Source organism: Hyaena hyaena, unplaced genomic scaffold (assembly GCF_003009895.1).
Source record: "Hyaena hyaena isolate Hyena2069 unplaced genomic scaffold, ASM300989v1 scaffold_96, whole genome shotgun sequence".
In the NCBI taxonomy this organism is placed as follows: Eukaryota; Metazoa; Chordata; class Mammalia; order Carnivora; family Hyaenidae; genus Hyaena; species Hyaena hyaena.
The window spans coordinates 1,773,455-1,791,554 of NW_024080729.1; the positions used below are offsets into that span (position 1 = coordinate 1,773,455).

At 54.3% G+C, this 18,100-nt stretch overlaps 1 protein-coding gene across 1 annotated transcript in view; it reads left to right on the forward strand.

Annotated features, from left to right (window-relative positions):
• Positions 1–17,888, forward strand: part of MDGA1 (MAM domain containing glycosylphosphatidylinositol anchor 1) — a 56,424-nt gene extending 38,536 nt beyond the window's left edge. Inside the window, exons 5-17 of the mRNA XM_039235253.1 lie at positions 299–431; positions 674–943; positions 3,020–3,349; positions 5,716–6,012; positions 6,788–7,072; positions 8,704–8,855; positions 9,706–9,883; positions 10,139–10,162; positions 11,182–11,334; positions 11,831–11,965; positions 16,361–16,491; positions 16,685–16,793; positions 17,537–17,888. Of these exons, the coding sequence (XP_039091184.1) occupies positions 299–431; positions 674–943; positions 3,020–3,349; positions 5,716–6,012; positions 6,788–7,072; positions 8,704–8,855; positions 9,706–9,883; positions 10,139–10,162; positions 11,182–11,334; positions 11,831–11,965; positions 16,361–16,491; positions 16,685–16,793; positions 17,537–17,628 (2,289 nt within the window). The 3' untranslated portion in view covers positions 17,629–17,888. The remainder of the gene's footprint in view (positions 1–298; positions 432–673; positions 944–3,019; positions 3,350–5,715; positions 6,013–6,787; positions 7,073–8,703; positions 8,856–9,705; positions 9,884–10,138; positions 10,163–11,181; positions 11,335–11,830; positions 11,966–16,360; positions 16,492–16,684; positions 16,794–17,536) is intronic.
• The last annotated feature ends 212 nt before the right edge of the window (positions 17,889–18,100 follow it).

The following is an 18,100-nucleotide window of genomic DNA, read 5'->3' on the forward strand; positions in this document are numbered from 1 at the left end:
GGCCTGTGGGCAGACAGGGCAGGCTCCCTTCCTTATCCTCCATTTCCCAGAGTGGGAGAACTGAGGCCTGGTCCTGGCTGTGTGTGTACCAGGACATCCGATCCAGAGAAGCTCAGGGTATGGAGAGCACAGTATCTGCCCCAGGCTCAGGCTTCCCGGGGATAAACCATGCGGATGGAGGCTGGAAAGAGGGATTAAAAATAGGACTTTGCTTCGGCCTCTGGTGCTGAGTGAATGTGTCGGGGGTCCCTGGAGACCCAAGCAGGCTGCTCACCCCGGTGGTGTACTGCTGCCCTAGGGGGAGACCAAGGTCCTGAAGCTGAAGAACCTGCGGCCCCAGGACTATGCCAGCTACACCTGCCAGGTGTCGGTACGCAACGTGTGCGGCATCCCGGACAAGGCCATCACCTTCCGGCTCACCAACACCACGGGTACAGGACTGCCCTGCCCTTGCCCACCTGGCTGACTCCCCAGCCAGGGGGCCGTGCCCCACCCCACACAGGACTCGAGGCGCGTCACTGTTAGTGCGTCCCCTCCCCCCATGCCTGCACCCTGACTTCTCCCCTCTCCCCCCCCTCTCGGCCTTCCCCAACCCCCTGGTGTCCCCCGCCCCCCTCCTCGCCCCCAGCCCTGCCTCACGGTCCCCTAAGACCCCACCTCCTTGTCCTCTTAGCACCACCAGCCCTGAAGCTGTCTGTGAATGAAACTCTGGTGGTAAACCCTGGGGAGAATGTGACGGTACAGTGTCTGCTGACAGGCGGTGATCCCTTACCCCAGCTGCAGTGGTCCCACGGGCTGGGCCCGCTGCCCCTGGGTGCTGTGGCCCAGAGCGGCACCCTCAGCATCCCTTCAGTGCAGGCCCGGGACTCCGGCTACTACAACTGCACCGCCACCAACAACGTGGGCAATCCTGCCAAGAAGACTGTCAACCTGCTGGTGCGATGTACGTGGGTCCGGAGGGGTGGGGGGGTGCGGGAGGCAGGCAGGGTCCCTGTCCTCCAGGAGCTGCCAGCCACCTGGGAGAGGGGCCTCACTGCTTCCTTTCGGTGGATGAGATACGCTGCGGAGGCGTGTTCCAGGCACTGTGATTCCCCTGCCATTCAGGTGTCTGCCTGCAGGCAGCAGGACCACGATTCGTATAAAGTTTTATTCATAATCTCCATTCCCAACTATCATCTCAACAACGGAAGAAGGGAGAAGGGCTGGCCTCGATGACCTACTTTTTTTTTTTTTTTTTTTTTAATTTCTAGGAGAGAGAGAGAGACAGCGTGAGCAGGGGAGGGTCAGAGAGAGAGGGGGTCACAGGCTGAAACAGGCTCCAGGCTCAGAGCAGGCAGTCAGCACAGAGCCCGAAGCGGGGCTCGAACCCACGAACCGCGAGATCATGACCTAAGCGAAAGTCGGACGCTTAACCGACTAAGCCACCCAGGCGCCCCGACCTACCTTTTTTTTTAGATTGGGAAACTGAGGCTGCAAAAAGCTAAATGTGGACATTCCAGCCTTCAAGAGAAATTTCCTGACTCTCCCATACAGTGGTTTCTACATTTTTAACGGAGTTAAAATGAAAATAACGTACATTTGCATATACCTCATATGCAAATCTTTATTAGCAAAGTATGTCAGTGTGTCTGAAGGTAATTGCTAAATGTAAAAATGATACACAACTTGGGGCACAAGTTTAGTACAAACACTTCCCTTGGGGAACTTCAGCCTCATTAGCTGCTCAGTATGGTCTTGATTTTGCTCATGTGTTTTAAGAACAAAACTTTAAATTCTTCTGACTTAGGAGTAACTTTAGGTTGTTTGTTGTTTGTTTATTTGAAAATTTTAAAACAGCTAAGGCTTGATCTCAGCTCTTTAGCATTTGAAAATAAAGTATAGCTTCTGTCAAATTCAGTGGAGAGTCTTCTGATGAGATGGACTCTATTTTTGTTCTTCCCTCACCAACCAGTCTCTGACTCTTCTCACGAAAAGAAGTCAGCTCTCAGAGACTTTTCACTTCACCAGAGCAAGGAAGATGATAGCCAGACTACTTTTTCCCTTGATGGCACTTCTCCTGTCAGATTATTTTTCTCCGCCCAATTCCATTCGGGGCCTTTAGAACCGGGGTTCGTGAGATTGTAACTCACATCAAATACGTAGAGTTACCTCTTAGGGTGACATATAGCCTGCTTTGCCCAGGCCAGTCCTGATTCATGGCCATTGTACCAAGGTCCTATTGAATCAGCACCCGATATGAAGAATGTTGTCTCACTCTTGGCTACGTCAGACAATATTCAGAGTTTTCTTCTTCTTTTTTTTAATATTTAGACTTTTCAAAGAGGCTAGAGCTTTTGTTTTTCTAAACTCTGTGTTTTTATGTAACATCATATAAAATGATCGTATTAGGCTTTTGTTACAAAAATGGCACAAACTTATTGCAAAGAATCAGACAGGACAAAAAGATAAAATGTGCAAATTAAAATGTCCCCTTGGCCCCACTCTTTGGATAGAAGCACTAATACATTCTGGCGCTTCTTTCCAGAATTTGTATTTTGCATAATCAAGGTTTAAAAAAGAACAAAAATAAAGCAGTGCTGCAGTTAAGAGCGTAGGCGGAGTTTGAATTCAAGGTTGGCTACTTCTTTGGGCAAGTCTGAGCCTCAGTTCTTTCCTTTGTAAAATGGGGACAGGAAAGCGCCTCACTCAAAGCCTGTGGGATGGGTTAAATGAGTCAACCCATGTAAAGTGCTTAGAACAGTGTCTCTCACACAGTGGATGTTCAGTCAACAGTGGCCAGAACAATTACTAAACCCACTTTTCCACAGCCAGCTTTTTTGAACTTTTAAAAATGCATCTGACCAAGCAGAACAATTTCCAAGCAAAGTGATGGTTTCTCTTGGGGGCGGGGTGGGGTTATAGCCCCCAACCTCCAGGAGGGTCCGGTTCAAGGAGAGAAGCTGGGTCTGGATGGAGGTGGGACATAGTGCCTTGGCTTTGGGCCAGCCCCAGCCACCCTTCCCTCCCCACCCCCTTGTAGCCATGAAGAACGCTACGTTCCAGATCACGCCAGATGTGATCAAAGAGAGTGAGAACATACAGCTGGGCCAAGACCTGAAGCTGTCATGCCATGTGGACGCGGTGCCCCAGGAGAAGGTGACCTACCAGTGGTTCAAGAATGGCAAGCCGGCACGCATGTCCAAGAGGCTGCTGGTGACCCGAAACGACCCTGAGTTGCCCGCCGTCACGAGCAGCCTAGAGCTCATCGACCTGCACTTCAGTGACTATGGCACCTACCTGTGCGTGGCCTCCTTCCCAGGGGCACCGGTGCCTGACCTGAGCGTCGAGGTCAACATCTCCTCTGAGACAGGTGGGCAGCTGAAGCAGCATGGGGTGTGTGTGTTTGAGGCTGCTGGAGAGGCCCACAGAGGGGAAGTGGGGACAGTAGCTTGGGAAAGGGAGGCCAGAGTGAGGGGAACACCATTTGTTCATGTTGCACACATTTATTAAGCACCTATTATATGCCAGGCATTGAGCTAGGCTCTGGGGTAGAGTGGTGGGCCACATAAGCTCTGCTTGCATTGAACTAAGCAGGAAGGCAAACACCGTTCAGATAGTCTCACAAATAAATATATGACTGCAAACTGTGATACATGAGAGTCAGGAAAGAGTTTCCTCAGATAGAATGTTTGATCTGAGGTATGAGGGAAGGGCAGGATTTTACCAGGAAAGGGAGAACGAGGGACAGTGGAAGAGAAAGGCCGGCCAAAGAGTCAGCATGTGCAAAGACACTGGGGCAGGTAAGTGCATGGGCCATTTGGAGCACTGAAGGGGAGTGCGACTGGGAGAATGGAGTGACATGTGAGAGAATGGAAGCGTCAGCAGGGGCAAGATAATGCAGGGATTTGGGTCTTTATTCCAGTAATAATAAATAAGAATAATGAAATAATGACTAACATTTATTGAGTGTTTACTATGTGTTCCGATGATTTCATATTTATGTCATTCACCTTCATGGTTTACCTTATGGGATAGTTTATCATCAGTTTTTAGAGATGAAGAAACAGGCTCAGAGAGTTTAAGAAACTTACCTAAGGTAGCAAACAATAGGTGGTGTGACTGGGATTCAAACTGGGGCAGTCTGACTTTAGAGCCACACCTGCAGGGTTTACATTTTATGCATGACAGAAGTTTGGGAGGGATGATTTTGGAGAGAGTTTCTAGAATCTTATCTCCAGCCCCTTGCACAGAGGAGCTGGCTGACTTTGGTTAAGCCTCTTTAACTCTCTGGGCCTCAGTTTCTCCTCTGTGAGACATTGGACCAGATGGCCTTGGAGGCCCCTTCCAATCCTGACTTGGTGTCCAGCGAGAGTGCCCCTTACAAGCGGATCCCATAGCTGGGACACAGGATGAGAGAGGGAAGATGAGGCGGGGATGGCAGAGACTGGAATAGGACCCTTGGGTTTGCAGACCCAACGAGTTTGAGCTTTAACCTGAGGGCACTGCAGCCTCAAAGAGGGGAGACAACAGCCCTTTAGCCTGTGAGGGCACAGAAGGCTGGGGAGCTGGGATGTTTTAGAAGCAGGGAAATCAAACGGGCACGGGGCCGTTGCCTCCATTTGGCTCATCAGCCTGATGCCTACAGTATGGATGCTTTTTAAGGGCCTGTGAAAATGATTTAGACCTGGAAAAATAAATTAATGGGCTCCAAAATGCAAAGAGAAAACTGTAAAAGTTAAAGCCAATACATGTATACATGTTTACAGCATATAAATTATGCTAACTAGATAGCTGGGCCTCAGCTTGCCTTGTAGAGTTATTTATAATTCATATTTAATGTCGGACACTTTAATTTGTGGGTGTGATGTGGGATGGGACCCATGAAAGTCTTTAAAAGACTCTCCAGTTGGGCGATGTGTTGGGTTGGATTAGGTCTGGCTGTGAATAACAGAAAAATCCTGAAATGCTACTAGTGGCTTAAATGCGGTAGATGTGTATTATTTTTTCTTGTAAAAGAGAACAGTCTGGGCTGGAATAATGGCTCTGCCCCACCAAGTCCTCAGGGCCCCAGGCTCCATCTTGTCTTGCTATTCTGCTATGCGTAGTAGGTACCACCTTGTCCACAATGGCAGTTCCAGCTGTAGCCACCAATCTACATTCTAGCCTTCAAGAAGAAGCGAGAGAAGAGGGGCACAGCCTCTCCCTTTAAAGACCGTTATTTTCTGTCACATCCCATTGGGCAGAATTTGGTCACATGGCCACAGCTAGCTGGCTAGGGCACATCATGGTTATTCTTGGCTGTGTGCCCTGCTCAACTCCAGAGTCTATTACTCTGGGAGAAGGGGTGAGGATGTTGGAGGACAGACCAGCGATCTGTAATAACACTCTAGAAGACAAGATGGAAGCTTTAATTCGAGCAGGGCCAGTGGGCAGGAGAGAGGGGGTTGAGGGAAGAGATCATTTGGTAGAACTGTTTAAAAAGTGGAACCCCTTTTTGTTGGGGTAAAGAGAAAGAAGGAATAGGCCAGCATGACTTCAGCTCTCTTTCTGAGTTGGGAGAGCCCGAGGTGGAGACCCTACAGGGTGGAGGTGGGGGAGAGTACTGGGGGAGGTGAGTTGTGCTTTGGAGATACTGCGGGATCTTTGGGACATCTGGGAGGGGGAGGGAAGCAGAAGCCTCTGAGCAGAGGCCAGCGGGGAGCTCTAACCTTGCTCCTACCCGCTTCCCCACCGCAGTGCCGCCCACCATCAGCGTGCCCAAGGGTAGGGCCGTGGTGACAGTGCGGGAGGGCTCGCCCGCTGAGCTGCAGTGTGAGGTTCGAGGCAAGCCGCGGCCGCCGGTGCTCTGGTCCCGCGTGGACAAGGAGGCGGCGCTGCTGCCCTCGGGGCTGCCCCTGGAGGAGACCCCGGACGGGAAGCTGCGGCTGGAGCACGTGAGCCGCGACATGAGTGGGACCTACCGCTGCCAGACGGCTCGGTATAATGGCTTCAACGTGCGCCCCCGCGAGGCCCAGGTGCAGCTGAACGTGCAGTGTGAGTCCCATCGCCCCGCCTGGACCACCATCAGAGCTGTCCCTCCCTCTTCACCCCTCTTCACCCCTTCCTACACTCCAACCAACCCCCTCCAAGCACTGCGGATACCCCTAAAACCTTGCCACCCCCGTGTTCTAAGGTGGGAGGTCTGTGACCCTTGCCACACTTCCAATACCAAGTGCCCCCCGCTCCCATCTTCATTCCCAGGGACCCAGTGAGCAAAGAAATAACTGATTTTAACAGGTAGAAACGGAAGCTTGAAAGACCTTCAAGGGAGCACTTTGTGTCTGATACTGTAATGATGAGAGTTAGCTCACCTTGTGCCAAGCACTGCTCTAAGAGCATTTTAATGCATGAACTTATGTAACCCTCCACAGCCCTATAGACTCTATCATTTTACGCATAGAGAAACCGAGTCCCAGGATAAGTAACTTGCCTAACGTCTCGCTAGCTAATTTGAGGCAGGGCGGAGATTTGAACCTAAGGCAACTAGCTCCGGGGATCATGCTCTAAACCCCGACGTTATGCTGCTTTTCACTACATGGCGGGGTGAGGGGACTCCTTGAGGCAGGACTGAGGGCCCAGTCTGGGAAGAACGGCTGGAGGAAAGGGCCGGGAGGGGGTGGGTATCTGCACACCAGGGGGTTATGAGCGTGCATCCGCTCTGAGATCCTTCCAGGCTGCGGGGTGCGGGAGCAGGGTCGAGTGCGTCGCCTTCAATGGGGCCGCTCCTCAAACCCCACTCGGCCCCGCTGACCGCCGCCCCCGCCCCCAGTCCCGCCGGAGGTGGAGCCCAGCTCCCAGGATGTGCGCCAGGCGCTGGGCCGGCCCGTGCTGCTGCGCTGCTCGCTGCTCCGAGGCAGCCCCCAGCGTGTCGCCTCGGCCGTGTGGCGCTTCAAAGGGCAGCTGCTGCCTCCGCCGCCTGCTGTCCCCGTCGCCGCTGAGGCTCCCGACCACTCCGAACTGCGCCTCGACGCCGTCACCCGCGACAGCAGCGGCAGCTACGAGTGCAGCATCTCCAATGACGTGGGCTCGGCCACCTGCGTCTTTCAGGTCTCGGGTGAGCGTCCCGTGGGTCCCGCCCCACCCAACCGCGCCCACCTGGGACCAGGTTCCGCCCCAACTCCAGCCCCGCCCACCCCCGGCCTGGGCCCCGCCCCTTTCCAGTTGCGGGTACTGGGTTTAGGCCCCTGCCTCTCCAAGACCCGCCCATGCCAGGTCTAGGCCCCGCCCATGCCGCCCGGACCTAACCGTGACTTCGTTTACAGCCTTGTCCCCTCCAGACAGGCTAGATCCCTTCGCCCACGCCCACTCCAGGTGTAGATCTTCTCCAGGTCGGCGTGTAGGTGCCCTAAGCCCCGCCCGTTTCAGCTCAGCCCCGTTCCTTGGCCTCGGACAGCCCAGCCTCTTTAAACCTCTGCTCCCCCAAGCTTAGGCGTCGCCCCTCACACCGCGCCTAGGCACCAACGGCCCCACGCAACAGGCTCCACCCCTTCGAGCCTCGTCCAATCCTAGCTCTCCATTTCTTGCCCCCCCCCTTTTGTTTGGTAGCCCGTACACTCCAGCCCCGCCCACACCAGGTTTAAACCCGCCCACTCAAGTCCTGGGCACCGCCCCATCCCAGCCTTCACATTTCAAGCCCCTCCGCTTTTGTCCGTGCTCCCAGAGGCTGCGGATGGAGGACCCCTCTTTTCGTGACCGCAGGCCTAATATGAGGGGCCTGAGCTGTAGCTTAGAGAAGACGACGCTCAGCAACCTCTGTGGAACGTCGTGGGTGGCCCTGGTCCAGCCAGCACACATTTCCTGAGCTGTCACCCCAGAGATTCAGGCTCCTCGGGGCCAGAAATCCCTCTCAGTCCACCTTGTCATCAAGTCACTCCCGGGTGGGCTGTTTGGGGCTGCAGGCGGGCCTGAGTGATTCAGAAAGGGCCGTGGTGAGGGCCGAGGGGAGTGCATAGGGGCCAAAGGAGTTGCTGACCCCCCCCCTTCATGAGGGAGAGTTGGTTCCCCGTCACTAGAGCTGCTGGCAGCACCCCAGGAGCCACGGGTGTTCCTGTCCCCCCTTCTACTGCACCCCCAGCTCTCCCAACAGCCCCGACTGACTGGGTGCCCCTTTAGCCCTTGTTTGGATTTCCTCACTCAACAGCAGGGGACCAGGGCCACAGGTCACTTCCCAGCACTTCCCCACCCAGCCCTGCCAGCCAGAGGCCCCTGTGACATTTCCCACCTCCTTCCCCTCTCCCCTGTTCTCCCACACTTTCCCTGTCTCCCCACCTTTTTGTCTCTCTCTATCCTTCTCCTTTCTCTTCCTTGTACTTCAATATCCTTACCCTTCTTTGTGTCTTTTTCCCCATCCCCTTTCCCTGTGTCTTCTCTAATATCCCTCCCCTGTGTCCTCCAAATTTCTCTTTTCTCTGGCTTTCCTTGGCCTTTCCTCTCTGTTCTCACCAATACCACCTTTCGGATTGCCCATCTCCCTTTTCTCCGTTTCCCATCTTCCCTTCTACTGCCCCTCATTCTCCTCTCCCACCGTCTCCTCTTGTCACTATATTCCCTTTCTCTTTGTCTTCCCATGCCCTCTCTCTGTTCCTCACCATCCTCTCCTGTCTCCCTTTCCGGTGCTCCCTGTCTCTGTGTCTCTCCCCATCCCCTCCCCTCCCCGGCCCCACGCCCCCCTCCCCACCCTCTCAGCCAAAGCCTACAGCCCGGAGTTTTACTTCGACACCCCCAACCCCACCCGCAGCCACAAGCTGTCCAAGAACTACTCCTATGTGCTGCAGTGGACCCAGAGGGAGCCCGACGCTGTAGACCCCCTGCTCAACTACAGACTCAGTGTCCGCCAGGTGGGCCAAGGGGACAGGGGCCCGGGTGCAAGCTGACCCTGGGAATGTCCGTCAAGTCATGGGAGGGGGATGGAGGCAGGGCTTGGCTCCCTTATAGACAACTCTTCAGATCTAGAAAGTGTTCTGGACACAGCAGCAGAAACTGGGAGGCTCTGGGGACCTGCCTCCTCTGGACCGATGCTCTGGGCACAGTCTGGGGAACTGGGCTCGGTCTGCTGGGTTCAGACAGGAAAAAGGGCAGAGCCACTAGCTCTGTTCCCAAAACATAGACTCTACTCTTGGGTCAGGAGCTTAAGGTGGGGTGTAGGGTCAGTCTCATCCACAGGATCTTTAGAATGCAAGGCCAGAGCTGTGCTGATCTTTTGTGTAGTCTAAGTCTGTGTAGTTCTGCCTAAGGGGCAGTAGATACGAAGGGTAAAAGTGTGGCTCTGGGGCAGACTGCTTAGGCTAAAATCCAGCTCTGTATGAGCTAGGGCAAATGACATCTGTTTGGCCTCAGTCTTTTCTCTGTAAAATAGGAGTAATTATAATGTTTCACCTCATAAGATTGTTATTTTGGGGAGCAAATGAGTTAATAATGGTAAATTACCCTGAACAGCATCCAGCACACATTTGTTGTTCAATACGTGTTGCTATCGTTTACTAAGACAGCCCTAGGAGGCAGGCATGGAAGGAGTGATTGTCCTATCTCACAGATGGGGAAACTGAGAGTCTGAGTTCTTAGTCCGTTATTCCTTCTGCACCCTGACACTGCCCCCCACCCCACCCTCCAAGTGTCATGGGGGCCTGGGCTGGTGCTCAGGTAGAGGGTGTGGCCTGCTGGGCATCTGGGAACTCCCTGTATCTGCAGTTGAATCAGCACAACGCCATGGTGAAGGCCATCCCAGTGCGGCGCGTGGAGAAGGGGCAGCTGCTGGAGTACATCCTGACTGACCTCCGTGTGCCCCACAGCTACGAGGTCCGCCTCACGCCCTACACCACCTTCGGGGCGGGTGACATGGCCTCACGCATCATCCACTACACAGAGCGTAGGTGGTGGTAGTGGTGGTGGTGGTAAGGGTGGGCCCATCTCATACGCTGGGGATCCCTTCCAACCTCCCCACATGGGTCCAGAGCTTGCCCCCGCCACCACTGTGTAGTGTTCTACTCTGTCACTGCAGCCTGGACCCCTCTGGCCACCAGTCCTCATTTCGGGAACCCTGTCCCCTGTTCCCAAGCCTGGGCACCCTTTTGTGCAGTCCCACACCTCAGTTCTGACTTGGTTTTCCTACTTTCGTTCTCAGCCATCAACTCTCCCAACCTGTCAGGTGAGACACCTCCCTCCCACATCTCCTAGCCTTTGGGGCCACGAAGACTTCTGCGGTGGGAGGAAAGGACCCTGAGAGACGCTCAGAAAATGGGTGGAGGCCAGCAGCTGGAAGGAGAAGCCAAAGGGAAAGGAGCTGGGCTTGGAGACATGGGCACCCAGGATTTATTGTGCTTACAGGTGGGGGCGGAGCAGTTGTGGAGATGTCTCAAGCTCAGGGCCTTTCCTCCTCAGTCACTAAAGTTCACAGTCCTTAAAAGAAAAACAGATCAGGCTAATCCACATCCCCTGCTCTCTCTGGCTGGAGTACTGAAACTGAGACCCATAAAACGGTCTCCCCACGAAGGATCTGTGTATAGATAGAGTTCAGGGGGGTCCATGACCCTGGAACATGGAAGGGCATACAATTACTTCTTTATTTTCCCTGACTTCTAGCAGAAGTTTAACATCTCCTTCAGTGATGAATGTAGGCGACAAACCACAGTAGTAACATCGCTACCTGTGACTTTGTCATCAGTACAAACCTGATGCTTTCACATCACCTTAAAGTTGTTGCAGCTATTTCTAAATATCATTAACATTCATTAGAACTTCAAAATCACAGCAGTTATTAGACCCAACACTAGATCTTGTTATTTAATTAGATAATAAAGAAGCCCACTTATTATTAAATCACAAATTTGCTTTTTAAATATTTTGACAGGTGTATCTCAACATAATTAATTTCCTTTGTAACCTTGTGTATTTCGTTTCATGCATCTAAAATTATTATTCTGAGATGGAGTCCTTAGCCTTTACTAGGTGACAGAGGGTCTTTGGTACACAGAAGTTAAGAGGTTCTGTTCTGGGAACAAATTTGTCAGGAGCCCAGTTGTCTGGTTTCTCAAGCCCTGAGATCCTGGGCCCACTGTCTGGATGCATGGGACCCGCCTCGGGGTGGGCCAGGGAGGGCAGAGCTGGGTCAGGGGACCCAAGGAGCCTGACCCTCTTTGTCTCATCCCCACCCTCACCCCAAAGCAGACAATACCTGCCACTTTGAAGATGAGAAGATCTGTGGCTACACCCAGGACCTGACAGACAACTTTGACTGGACACGGCAGAACGCCCTCACCCAGAATCCCAAGCGTTCCCCCAACACTGGTCCCCCCACTGATATCAGCGGCACCCCTGAGGGTGAGGACATGGCCCACTGCAAGGAATGAAGGACAGCTTCAGGGAGGGGTCTAGTGCCAGGGAGCCCCAGTCTAAGGGGGGAGACACAGCCCTGCCTCAGGGAGCCCCAGTCTGAGGGGAGACACAGCCCTGCCCCAGGGAGCCCCAGTCTGAGGGGGGAGACACAGCCCTGCCTCAGGAAGCCCCAGTCTGAGGGGAGACACAGCCCTGCCTCAGGGAGCCCCAATCTTAGGGGGAAACACAGCCCTGGCTAAATGAACCCTAATTTGTGGGGGAGACACAGCTCTGTCTTCGTGGGGATTCAGCAGAAGAGAAAGTACAGGAGAGCTCAGAACTGGCCCAGACTCCGGTGCTGTGTTGTGAGGCAGGGGGGACGAGGTGCGATGGGTGAGGCAACTGGGGGTCAGATGAAGTTAAGACAGTGAGGGAATCGGAGGGGAAGGGGCCTGTGTGGGGTGAGGTGGAGGCTGTTGGTGCATCTCCCCCTCCCCAACAGGCTACTACATGTTCATTGAGACATCAAGGCCCCGGGAGCTGGGGGACCGAGCCCGTTTGGTGAGTCCCTTGTACAATGCCAGCGCTAAGTTCTACTGCGTCTCCTTTTTCTACCACATGTATGGGAAGCACATTGGTAAGTTGGGGCACCAGGCGGTCTGCCCAAATGTTGCTGGGGCTGCGAGGAGAGAGGGAGTCCACGGGAGGCTGGGTGCTGGCCCATGCGAGGCCTGGTTTTCCCAGCCTGGCCGAAACACATATCCTTGGAGGAGGTGTGGGCAGAATCTGGGCAAGGGAGGAAGCCAGAGCCAGCTTGTCTGAGGTTTTGAGATGATGAAGGCTTCCTGAGTCTGCAAAGAAAACGGCCCCAGCCGGACAGCATGCAAGTCTTGGAGGAGATGGGGAAACAGGTAAGAGGTTGCGTGTATTGAGTGCCTGCCAGGTGCCGCGTGCCATTCTGGGAGCTCTGTCCCCATGGTCTCATTATCTCTTACAATCAACAGGTGAGGGCAGTGTTACCATATAACTCAGAGAGGTTAACCATTTTTGCCAAGATCACACAGCACCCCGAGTTGTCTTCCTCCCCTAAGCCCTAAACACAGGGGCTGGGAGGGGACTGCTTTGTGAGCAGTGAGGGGAAGTCCTGCTTCCTAAGTGTGGGCGTGCATTTGCCCTTCGGGAAGAGAGAGTAGGAGAGTCACATTAATCAACGAATTCACCGCTCAGCCGTCACTCCCGGAGTTCCTGCTCTGTGCCAGGCGTCAGGTGCTTCAGTGAACAGGCCCGACCAGTTCCCATCCTCCTGGCACCTACAGTCAAGTAGGAGAGAAAGGCATTAAACAGCTAATTGCAGCAGATAAGATTGAGTGACCACTGTGACACATGTCCACAGGAAGACAGGGGCCAAGGCAGCTGGTAACGGACCGACCGTGGGGGCTTAGTTATGGAAAACTGCTGAGGAGGTGACAGCTTTTAACATTTTATTTGTTTGTTCCCTTATGTATGGGACAGGCTATGTATTTTATGGGTCACAAGGTACAAAAGGTGCCTAATGAGAGTCCCTCCCCCAATCCCAGTCCTCTTGCTGCCTACAGCCCTTCCCCACAAGCAATCACTGCACTTTGACTGGGGGCAAGTTTCCAGAAACATTTTATGGCTACAGAAGCCAGTACATGCATGTTCACTTTGCCCCCTTTTGTACACACTGTTCTGTGTCTTGCTTCTCCCTCTGAACTGTTCATCTTGGGGATCATGCCTTTTCAGACCACAGGAAGTTGCACAGTAGAGGAAGTGACTTTAAGCAAGAGTAGGCCTAATGGCTCTTTACGGACAAGTCTCCAGAGCTAAAGTTGGGGGTCCAGCTGAGCTCATGAGCCAGGATGGGATGGGATGGAAGGTTCTGCATCCGCTGGGGCTTCCAGACCATCTACTCAGACCGTTGTGCTCACGGTTGGGTCTGGACTTTGTGGGAAGATTCCTGTGGGTTGGGTGACCAGTCCTGCCCTGCCCAGGCCTGTCATTCCCATTTGGCCTCCCCAGCTAGGGCGACCAATTCAAACCAGCTGTGGTTTGCCTTCACCCGTCCCAGGTGTCACACCAAAAATCCCACAGCCTAGGCAAACCAGGACAGTTGGTCACTTTGTCCTCAGCTCAGGAGGGGCCCTGGGGACCCGGCGGCCAAGAGGAGGGCCCCAGACAATCAGGCCTTCTGAGCTGGGATGCCTGGGGGCCTGAGAGCAGAGAAAGCCCCAAGGAAGCAGTCTGCGCTCCAGAGCACGCTCAGTGTTTCCCCGGGAAGCAGAACAAGCCCCAGCCAGCGAGAGCCTCCCAGAGGCAGATTGGAATTCTACCTGAGGAAGACCCCATAAGCGTCAGATCTGCACAGGAGGGCTTTGCAGTAGGGATGTCGTGAAGGGGGCCCCGTCCCACGTCATGTTACTCCCCTGCTCTGCCCCCTTCATCACCATCTTCTCTAGGCCTCAGTACCTGATCCAGTCCTACTCAGCTTGAACATACTGGGCTCCTTGCTTTTCTTTCAATACTCAGGGCAGGCTCTTGCCTTAGAGGACTTTGCTCATGATGTTCCCTGGACTGGAACATTCTTCCCCTCCTCTCATTCAGGTCTCCTCTCCTCAGAAATGTTCCTGAAAGCCCCAACCAAATACCTCTTTATTCCTTTCCCTGCATTATTATCTTTATAATGCTCAGCGCCAATAGCATGTCCCAGGAAGGCAGGGGTCTTTGTCTTATTCACTGATGTATCTCTAGTGTCTAGAAGAGTGCTTGGCACACAGTGGTGCTTAATTAGTTGAATGACTGACTGAGAGGGCGGTCTGAGATTCATGAACCCCAAAGCGACTTCTAACCACGGGCTCTATGAAAGTCCTTTTTCAGCTGTGAGGACAGTCATGAAAGTTTCTTCGGTCGGCGTTTAATTCTTGAGAACCAATGCCAGTTGGGTGCAGACTTTCCCTCAAAGAGTCAAATGGGGAGGAGACGTGAATCCCAATAACGATCACACAGCAGAACACAGAGTGGTCTGGGCCTGGAGGGCTGAAGTTTAAGGAAGTTCACAGGATGCATAGAGGGCTCCCAACTCAAGCCTAGGAAGGTTTCTTGGAGGAGATGACATTTCAGAGAGGCCTTGATCAACAAGAAGGATTTGGCCAAGGGAATGTGGTCAGGAGGGAGTCTCAGGCAGTTGGAGAAGCCTGAGTTAAGGCCCAGAGGCTGGAAAACAGGGGTATGTCCAGGCTCCGGCATGCGGTCCACTTGGGCTTTGCAGGGAGCACAGAATATAGGGAAGAAAGTAGTGAGCAGGCCCACCCTTAAGGGAGGTAGAAGGTCTTGGGCCCTGGCTGATCCCTGTAAAAGGTGGTCCGGAAGCCCTTGAACAGGGGAGATCCTGGAGATGATGGGGTGCTTAGGGATGAGGATGGAAACTCAATTTTTGTTTGGGTAGTAAAAGGAGGGGTTCCTCGTTAGTGTCCTTGGGGCAGGGCGGTGGAGGAAGAAGAAAAGGTGGGGACTGAGGGGGAGAGGAACAGGGAAGAGCTCCAGGACAGGGGAGAGAGAAAGGCCCCTTTGGGGCTGGTGAGGAGCCTACGAGTTATCAGGACTTGGGCCTGCGAACGTGTGTGGCACCTCCCAGCCCACTGGGAGCTGGCTGAAGCCCTCTCATGGCCCCATCTGTCGGTGAGGGCCCCCACCCAGGCCTAGCTCTGCTGCTGGGGAAGGGGGTGTTCCTTGCTGTCTGGTTCCCTCCTCTGCCCCCCTCTCCAACCGCACCTGGCAGCTCTGGACACCAGCTGTCCCCGGACCTGTGTCTCCCTGACTCTCCTCAGTCTACGCCAACTCCTTTCATCTCAGGCAGGTAACATTTGGCGGCTCTCCCCCACCGGGGGTCTCTCTATCTGGCGTCACAGATGGTGTGGCTTTGTCTGTGGGCAGCGCCATGCAAATGCCAGCCACCGGGCACTGTCTAAGATTGATTCTCCTCCTCTCTGAGCCAGGCCTTTCACATCAGTGGGGGCTTGAGGTGGGCCGGAAGAGCTGGGAAGCAGCATGACATTGCCTGGGTGCTCTGTGCCAAGCCATGATCCCCTCCCTCTTTTCCAGGGCTCCCAGCACATCCAGGATTGCAGCCCCTGTGGCTGTGGGCACATGGGCTCAGGCCCTCAGGCTGATGCCCTCAAAATTTCACTGTCACTGTTGTTTACCTTGGCTGTAGCACAAATCCTAACGTCTCTCTTTAAAGCAACTCACCCCTCTTTCTTAGCTTTGTCCTAAGCATCAATAGTAGAGAAACGATGAGTCTGAAGGACTAGCTTTCTTCACTTCTTAAAACGTACATATAAGTACTGGACATTTTAAAGTCTGTCCCCGTGCCTCCAGAAACCATCCCATGTTTCATGCCCCACCAGGGTATGCACTGTGTGCTCTGGGAATCCTCCTCTGTGCTCAGCCAGAGGCCCTGCTGCCCTGGGATAACTCCGCTGTTGAGAGGAGGAAGGTGTGTGTGTGTGTGTGTGTGTGTGTGTGTGTGTGTGTGTGTGCGCGCGCGCGCGTGCGTACGTGCTGGGGTAGGGGGAGGATTAGCTGATTAGAATGGAAGGGAAGAGGGTCACCTGGAGGGCACAGTCTGTTAGACGTCCAACTTCGGTTCAGGTCATGACCTCATGGTTTGTGGGTTCAGGCCCCACATCAGGCTCTGTGCTGACAGCTCAGAGCCTGGAGCCTGCTTCAGATTCTGCGTCTCCCTCTCTCTCTGCCCCTCCCCCGCTCATGCTCTGTCTCTCTCTCTAAAAAATAAGTAAATAAACATAAAAAAAAAAAAAAGAAGGGAGGGAAGAAATGAACCAAAATGTGCAGGTTGTCCTGATGAATTGAGGCCCTGCTGCTGTCTTGTCTTTCCCGTGTGGGGGTCCCTCCCATGGGATGATGGGACAGTGAACCAGTCTGGGATGGTGCTGGGGGCAGTGGCGGAGAGGAGGGGAATGTCACTGCCCACCTCTCTTCATGCCCACCACAGGCTCCCTCAACCTCCTGGTGCGGTCCCGGAACAAAGGGGCCCTGGACACGCATGCCTGGTCCCTCAGTGGCAATAAGGGCAACGTGTGGCAGCAAGCCCACGTGCCCATCAACCCCAGCGGGCCCTTCCAGGTGAGTCAGCGGGCAGGGCTCCCCGGATCCCCAGCCCTGGCCAGGGAGCTCTTAGGAAGACTCCATGCTCTTTCTGGACTGCTGGGGAGAAACTCAAGCAAGGTGTGGGGGCTTCTGAGTGGGCTGAGGGGAAGGGATTGGGGGCTCTGTCTGGCAGAACACCCCTAATTGCTGCTCTCTGACCCTGCCCCAGATTATTTTTGAGGGGGTTCGAGGCTCTGGCTACCTGGGGGATATTGCCATAGATGACGTCACACTGAAGAAGGGAGAGTGTCCCCGGAAGCAGATGGATCCCAACAAAGGTGCCAGATGGGATGGGCCGGGGGAGCCGGATCTATGGGGGAGCTGTGTAGGGAGGCACCTGTCTGTGGCAGAAGGAGGTAATGGTGTCTGAATGGGGGTTCAGAGTGCCCAAGTAGCGGGATGCGTGTGCCAGCACCTACGTGAACAGGTGTTGGTGTGTTTGGTACCCACCTTGGGCTCCACGTTGCCTCAGGTTATGGAGCATATGTAGGGCAATGAGAAGACTAAACTCTGCCCTCCTGTGAACTTACTGAGTTATTTACAGTATCCGAGTGCCTCCTGTGTCTGCATCTGGGTATGTGTGGGTGCAGAGGTGAACGTGTGCCCCAGCCCCCAGGGCCTGGTGTCTGCAGTTATAACAGCTGTAATTTGCTGAGTGATTACCATGTACCAGGCAAGGTACAAAGCCCTATGTCTACCCGATCTCATTTAACCCTGATGACAGCCCTCTGGGGTAACACTTACTATTAGACTCATTTTACAGATCGGGAAACCGAGGCCCACTGAGGTCAGTGCATTGTGCTGTGTCTTAGTGAGCTGCAGAGCCAGGATTTGGACCCTGGCAAGCTTAAAGTTAACCCCTACCCCACACCATCAGGCAGCAGTGGTTACAAGCATGTCTGTGCGCAGTGAGGGCAGGGTCTACCTTTAGGTCCCCCAGAGAGAGAAGCCAACCTGCTATTCCCTGCCCTGCCGAGCTGATCAGAGCCCTGGCCTGTCTCCCTTTTCTCTCCTGTCACAGTGGTGGTGATGCCGGGCAGTGGAGCCCCCCGCCAGCCCTACCCACAGCTCTGGGGGCCCATGATCATCTTCCTCTTGGCGTTGCAGAGATGATGAGAGCTGCGTGCCCCCCCTCCGGCCCCCGGCACACCAAAGTGTCCGCATCGTACCAAAGACTGACCCCCACCAGCCAGGGTGCCCAGGGGCAGGGCTGGCCCACCAGGGAGCATTGGCTGCGAGGATGAGCAGAGAACGAGGACAGAGGCCGGGCGCTGAGGCCCTGGAGACGGTCGTTCGACACACGGACACACACACACACGCACACACTCACACTCAACACACAGAGATATATTAAAGCACAAGTTTCTATCCGACCTGCCAGCACCTTCTTTTCTGCGGAGACAAGGGACTCGCCCGAATGGCGTCTGCCACCCCAGGGACCTCGGCGCCACGTGGGCCTCATCCAACTGCACCTGTGGTGTGTTTCTGACCTTCCCACATTCCTAACTCAAGGCCGAGCCCCAGCCCAGCGGCTTTACCAGAAGGGAGCCTACAGAGGACCAGACTCAGGAGCCCCACCCTTGGC